This window comes from Trichechus manatus, unplaced genomic scaffold, assembly GCF_000243295.1.
Source record: "Trichechus manatus latirostris isolate Lorelei unplaced genomic scaffold, TriManLat1.0 scaffold00216, whole genome shotgun sequence".
NCBI lineage: Eukaryota > Metazoa > Chordata > Mammalia > Sirenia > Trichechidae > Trichechus > Trichechus manatus.
The window spans coordinates 2,364,401-2,371,935 of NW_004444152.1; the positions used below are offsets into that span (position 1 = coordinate 2,364,401).

Consider the following 7,535-nt stretch of genomic DNA (forward strand, 5'->3'; position numbering starts at 1 on the left):
TTTAGGTGAAGGTTTACAGAACAAGTAGTTTCTCATTAAACAGTCAGTACACATATTGTTTTATGACATTGGTTAACAACTCCACGACATGTCAACATACTCCCTTCTCAACCTTGGAGGATTTTTTTTTTTTTTTTGGTCAAAATATGCGTAGCCAAAGATACACCGTTTCAGAAATTTCTACGTGTACAATTCAGTGACATCAATTACATTCTGTCAGTTGTGCTACTGTTCTCACTATCCTTTTCCAAATTACTCCATCCCCATTATCTTCAACTCAACTGGCCCCTAGGCTTCCCATCAAACCTTTTGAGTTGCTGTTGTCAATTTGATCTCACACAGATAATTCTTTTTCTCTTTTTTTGTACCTTAGGTGAAGGTTTACAGAACAAATAGTTTCTCATTAAACAGTTAGTACACATATTGCCTTATGACAACGGTTAACAACCCCACGACATGTGAACACTGTCCCTTCTCAACCTTGGGTTCCCAATCACCAGCTGTCTTATCCCCTCCTGCCTTCTAGTCCTTGTTCCTGGACTGCTGTGCCTCATTAGTCCCATTTTGTTTTATGGGGCTGTCCAATCCCTGGCTGAACGGTGAATCCCTGGAGAGACCTCACCTATGAGCTAAAAGGGTGTCCGGGGGGCCATACTCTCAGGGTTTCTTCAGTCTGTCAGGCCAGTAAATCTGGTCTTTTTTGGTGAAGAGGGGGCCGATTTTGGAAGAGAGTAACATGAGTCACCCAGCTGAGTGTTGCCCGTATTTCTGATTGCCTCAACATTCCATTTCAATATTTTGCTTAATTAAGGACTTGACAGCTTCTTGAACCAAACTGTTCCAAATTTTCAAGCAGTACGCCATAGTCAAAAAGGCATATTTTATAGTAACCAGTGGAAACGTTTCATGTTTGTATAGATTTATATATGACTTCATAAGGTATTTCCTGGAATGACTTTTTTTTTTTTGCTTTGGATTATGCTCTGATATTTTCTATTCTTTTTAATGCTATTACAAGCTTTAAATTTATTTCACAGCTTACAAATGGGCTGCAGTCTTCAGTTTGAAAACCTGTTGTGAGTGGTCAGTTTGTCTACATCCACAGATTTTCAATACTCTGTTTTTAAAGAGATAGCCCAAAGCTTCAGAAGGAACCTTTGCATAGGCCCTCACACTTTCTTTTCACTGAAGTGATTTTTGCAACCTTTGATTTTCACCTGAGCAGCATCACTCTTGGTGGACCTTGTCTCTACAACAGCCTTCAGTTTCCCAGCAAAACTGCAGTTTCCTATTACTTTCCTCTTTTACACAGTTTACTTAGAAAGCTTTTTTTGTTTCTATGACTTGACTTAAATCTTCACAAAAACATGAAACAGGGATTTATTCATTCAGCATGCACTTGTCGAGTGCCCATGATGTGTGAATGCAGTCTTCTGGGCATGGTTATAAAGCAGGAAATAGTGTAAATGCTTGTCCTTATTGATATTGCGTCGTAGTCAGAAAGACATACAATGAACAAATATGACCTAGAGAGTTTGTCGTATGGTAGTAAGTATGGTGTAGAATACAGAGTCAAGGGGGATGGAAGTTGCCAGAGGTGGACAGGGTTTATTATTTTACCTTGAACTTATTGATGGACTGACATTTGAGGAGAGACCTCAAAGAAGTAAGGAACCATCCATGCAAGTATCTTATCTCGGTAGAGTTCCAGGCTGAATGTAACTCCCTTTATAGGATTGGCTTTCAGAAAATTTCACTGTGCCCTGTTCTTTTTCTCCTCCCCAGCTCTGTCTCTAATAAAGCATTAGTTTGCACTGGTTCACTTTCTGTCTTGGAGATTATGAAGTTGTGAATTACTGTCAGGTTTCAGAATAGTGTATGTTACCACTTCAACTTTTTTCCCCCATTGTTCTCATGGAGGAATCTTCTCAGAAGAAGCTAAAGGAGGAATCTCTGCTTATATGCTGCATCTTAGTCAGTAAGGAATAGTGTATTTTTCTCCCAAATCTGCAAGTCATTATAATGATTCAAGGGCTTCTCAGTTCTTTAGACTTTGGAGTAATTTTCCAATAAAACAACCTGTCATGGATTGAGTTGTGTCCCCCAGAATTGTGTGTCAACTTGGCTAGACCATGATTCCCAGTATTGTGTGGCTGTCCACCATTTTGTGATCTAATGTGATTTTCCTGTATGTTGTAAATTCTAACCTGTATGATATTAATGAGGCAGGATTAGAGGCAGTTATGTTAATGGGGCAGGATGCAATCTACAGGATTAGATTGTATCTTGAGTCAATCTCTTTTGAGATATAAATGAGAGAATGGAGCAGAGAGGATCTCTGAAACCTTATGCCACCAAGAAAGAAGCACCAGGGGTGGAGTGCATCCTTTGGATCCAGGGTCCCTGCACTGAGGAGCTCCTAGACCAGGGGAAGGTTGATTACAAGAACTTTCCTCCAGAACTGACAGAGAGAGAAAGACTTTCCCTAGAGTTGGTGCCCTGAATTCGGACTTCTGGCTTCCTAGACTCTGAAAGAATAATCTCTGTTAAAGCCATCCACTTGTAGTATTTCTGTTATAGCAGCACTAGATAACTAAGAAAATAACCCAAGATACAGTTTACACAATCTGATTAAATATCTACTAGAACAAACTAGGCAGCTTTTTATTTATTATTGTACTTTAGATGAAAGTTTACACAACAAACTAGCTTCTCATTAAACAATTAGTACGCATATTGTTTTATGACATTGGTTAACAACCCCCTGACATGTCAACACTCTCCCTTCTCAACCTTGGGTTCCCTATTACCACCTTTCCTGATAACTAGGCAGCTTTTTATTGACTATTCTTAAACACAGAAAACTGACATTCTCCTCTGTAAAAATTTCCTTCAAAAACCCATTGCTGTCAAATTGATTCTGAATCATAGCAACCCAGTATGACAGAGCAGAACTGTTAACATAGGTTTTCCAAGTCTGTAAATCTTTACGGAAGCAAATTTTCACCTCTTTCTTCCATAAAGCAGCTGGTAGGTTCAAACTGCTGACCTTTCTGTTAGCAGCCAAGCACTTAACCACTGCGCCACCAGAGTCCTCCATTAATTGAGAAGTTTACTGAAAAAATAATCTGAAAGTATGCATGCTTTTGATTGTGTTATTGCTTTTCCTTAAAGTTCTCATGTATTTGTTTTTAAAATTTTAATCTAATGAAAATATACACAGCAACTCGTACACCTTGTTGATTCATTATTATTTTCAACATGATTTTTTCTAACTACATAATTTACTATCCAAGATTCTATACTAAGTGAAATTTAATAGAAATAGCAAGTGGGTAACTTTGTATAATATTACCAATTTTTTAAATTAAGGCTTTGATTTCTACATTGTACCACACATAGTTGATTTGGTGTTGTCTAATGTGTCTTGTTAATACTTAGTGAGTTGGAGCCCAGTGCTTCTACTCTTGGCTTTGATGGTATGTAAACTGGAGAACATGATATGCAGTGGAAAAGATCACCTCAACTTTCTCTGGGCTCAATAATGTCTCATCCCGTATCTAAGTGTGAAATCTGGAAAACTCTTAACAAATCTTTTAGATATCTATATCTCTGAATTGTCTGTCCTTACAGGTGGCAAGAACCCAAGGCAGGTGGAGACTGTTCCCCAAGCAGGAGCACATGAGGAGCTTTCCAGCTTGCATATCTGGCAACAGATTGCAAGTGACTTAACCGGGTGTCAAGATTCCATGAAAAATAGGTCCCAGTTCTACCAACAAGGTGATTCACTGTTTCTGGTTGCAGGAGGACTATCTAACATTCACACAGAAGAGGCACCTCACCAGTGTAATGAATGTACAGAAACCTCCAGTGACGTGTCCAGCTTTGATCTTCATCTGCGATTACACTCACAAGAGAAGTCTGTCACATGTAATGAGTGTGGAAAAAGCTTCTGTTATATCTTAGGTCTTCAAAATCATCAGAGAGTTCACATAGGAAAGAACTGCTGTAAGTGTGATGAGTGTGGTAAGGAATTTAGTCAGAGTTCACATCTGCAAAGTCATCTGAATATCCATACTGTAGGGAAACTGCAACAATATGAAGAATGTGGGAAACACTTCAGGCATAGAGCAACAGTAAATGTTCATTACAAAGGCTACACAGGAGCAAAACCTTATAATTGTGAGGACTGTGGGAGAGCTTTTATTTACCGTTTGCATTTTCAGGAACATCAGAGAATCCACACTAGGGAGAAAACATTCAAATGTGATACATGCGGTAAGTACTTTGGTCGTAGAGCAGCACTTAATACTCATTACGTGTTCCATAAGGGAGAGAAACCCTACAAATATGAGGAGCATGGGACAAACTTCATTCATAACTCATATCTTTATATCCATCAGAGGGTTCCCACAGGAGAAAAACCTTGTAAGTGTGAGGAATGTGGTAAGAGCTGCAATCATCCTTTGCAATTTCAGGCCCATCAGAGAGTTCACACTGGAGAGAAACCATACATATGTAACATGTGTGGAAAAGCCTTCATTTACAGTTCAAATTTGCATTCCCATCAGGTAGTCCACACTGGAGAGAGATCATACAAATGTGATGTGTGTGAGAAGGGTTTCAGTCAGAGTTTATGTCTTAAAATCCATCAGAAAATCCACAATGTAGAGAAACCTTGTAAGTATGAGGAGGGTGGGCAAAACTTCAATTGGAGTTCAAGACTTCAAGTTCACCAGGTGATTCATACTGGTGAGAAACCATTCAAATGTGAAGAGTGTGGGAAGTACTTCAGAAGTAGATCAAACCTTCAAACTCATCATAGAATCCACACAGGAGAGAAATCCTATAATTGTAATGAGTGTGGGAAGGGCTTCAGGCAGGCTGCACATCTTTTGACCCATCAGAGAGTCCACAGTGGAGAAAAGCCATTTAAATGTGAAGATTGTGGGAAGGGCTTCATTACTAGAGCAGATCTTCAAATTCATTATAGAATCCACACAGGAGAGAAACCCTATAATTGTGAGGAATGTGGGAAAGGCTTCAGGCAGGCTGCACATCTTTTGACCCATCAGAGAGTCCACAGTGGAGAAAAACCATTCAAATGTGGAGAGTGTGAGAAGTCCTTTAGTAGTAGATCAAATCTTCAAACTCATCGTAGAATCCATACAGGAGAGAAATCCTACAATTGTGAAGAGTGTGGGAAGGGCTTCAGGGTCGCTTCACAACTTCTGACCCATCAGAGAGTCCACAGTGGAGAAAAACCATTTAAATGTGAAGCGTGTGGGAAGTACTTTGGTAGTAGATCATATCTTCAAACTCATCATAGAATCCACACAGGAGAGAAATCCTATAATTGTGAGGAGTGTGGGAAGGGCTTCAGACAGGCTGCACATCTTTTGACCCATCAGAGAGTTCACAGTGGAGAAAAACCATTCAGATGTGAAGAGTGTGGGAAGACCTTTTGTCAGAATTCACACCTTCAAGCCCATCAACGAGTCCATAATGAAGAAAAGCCATACAAATGTGAAAAGTGTGGAAAGGGCTTCAAGTGGAGCGAGAATCTTAACACACATAGGAGAGTCCACACAGGAGAGAAACCATATAAGTGTGTGAAGTGTGGTAAGTATTTCAGTCAAGCCTCAAGTCTTCAACATCATGAGCACGTCCACACTGAAGAGAAACCATACACGTGATGTTTGTGGTAAAGTCTTCAGTTGATCTTCACAACTACAGTCTCACCTGAGAGGTCACAGTGGGGAGAAACCTTGGCAGTGTGAGAATTGGCAAGGCTGACCAATCCCCTATAAGGGTTTCATGCAACTTATTTGCATGGTGCCACCCCAGCAACTGTTTGATGCACTTTATTTGCATGGTCTCACACCCCTGCAAGGGTTCCATGCATGTTAATTTGCATTAACAAAACCGTCCAATCCTGTTGGTATGCCACAAGCACCTTATTTGCACCAAACCACAAACCCACTGCCATAGACTTGGTTCTGACCCATAGCAACTTATACGGTTTCCAAGGCTGTAATCTTTACAGAAGCAGACTGCCACATCTTTCTCTTGCGAAGTAGCTAGCGGGCTCGAACAACCAACCTTTTGGCTAGCAGCACACTGCTTTAACCACTGCGCAACCAGGCCTCCTCTTATTTGTACAGTCCCACAAATTCGTTTTGTGGAAATTACAAGACCATGGCTAGAAGGGCCATATAAGGTAATTCACTTCATGCATAACCAGTGACAATTTTTTTGTCAGCATTTAATTGGTTATTGATACTTGATTATCTGCATTTTTATCCTGGTTTGATATGTTGTCTTCTAATTGATACAGCTTTTTCTTTTTTAACTAAAACTTCTGAGGTAGAGGCTACACCACATATTAAGGACATATAATACTGTCAAGTTTTATACCCCATATTTTCTCACACCATGAAATAAATACAAAAAAAAAAATTCTGAGAGTTTGATAATTGTATCAAATGTTTTCATTATTTGGACAAGAGTGTCATGATTTTCTCTGTTAGGAGTAATGCAGTTTTTTCTAAAGGAGTATATATGGAGATGTATAATGGCTTCTCTTTCATCTGGAAATCATGATTATGACGTTAAAAAACAAAAATGACTATCACATCAATGATGTCACTGAATTTTCTTCAAGTGAAAAAAAGTGTTCACCTATAGGAATTTGAGTTTTTCTATATTTTTGTAATAACATGAAGCCATTAAAGTGACGGCATAGACATAATTACAGGATAAGAACATTGGTTTTTGAAAATCATAGATTGCATCATTCATAGTATAATGAAATCTGTGTGAGCGTGAACGCATAAGGTAATTTTTAAGGGGATACTCAGTGATTTTCTCTGGAAAGGAGATTTTTGGTTTTTTTTTTTGTTTTTTAATTCTATAAAATATGTTTTAATTTTTCAGTGAACATCAGTATTCCCAAAACAGTAAACCATGTACAACAGAATTTGAAAAAGTACTAGTATTAATCCCTTATAAACCAAAAAAACCAAACCCATTGCCGTCGAGTCGGTTGCGACTCATAGCAACCCTATAAGGACAGTAGTACCGCCCCATGGGGTTTCCAAGGACTGCCTGGTGGATTCAAACTGCTGACCTTTTGGTTAGCAGCCATGGCTCTTAATCACTACTACGCCACCAGGGTTTCCTAATCCCTTATAGTTAGGACTAATAATATGATTGCTGTCTATTACCATATGGCATATAAAAACACAATGAATAGAACTCCAATTTTTAAAAAGCAAATATTCTCTGGTTGTTAATAAGGAGAAGGAAATCCTGAAAAGAAGAACAAAGTGGTTGCATGTAGACGTAAAAGAAAAATGCAGTAAAGATTGAGGAAAAGGTGTATATAAGGAGGTACTGTATCATGACAGTAATGGACCCTCAGAGTGGAAGCAGTAAGGACAAAGAGCATGTTTGGATGCCATTCCATGGTATATTGTAAGTGCATTTTGTTAAACGGCATATACTATCTTGGTTACCTAGAGCTGCTGTAAGAG

At 39.0% G+C, this 7,535-nt stretch overlaps 1 protein-coding gene across 1 annotated transcript in view; it reads left to right on the plus strand.

Annotated features, from left to right (window-relative positions):
• Window positions 1-5,696, plus strand: part of LOC101343294 (zinc finger protein 234-like) — a 15,686-nt gene extending 9,990 nt beyond the window's left edge. The window contains exons 4-5 of the mRNA XM_023742727.1: window positions 3,634-4,752; window positions 4,837-5,696. Of these exons, the coding sequence (XP_023598495.1) occupies window positions 3,634-4,752; window positions 4,837-5,696 (1,979 nt within the window). The remainder of the gene's footprint in view (window positions 1-3,633; window positions 4,753-4,836) is intronic.
• Window positions 5,697-7,535: the final 1,839 nt, after the last annotated feature.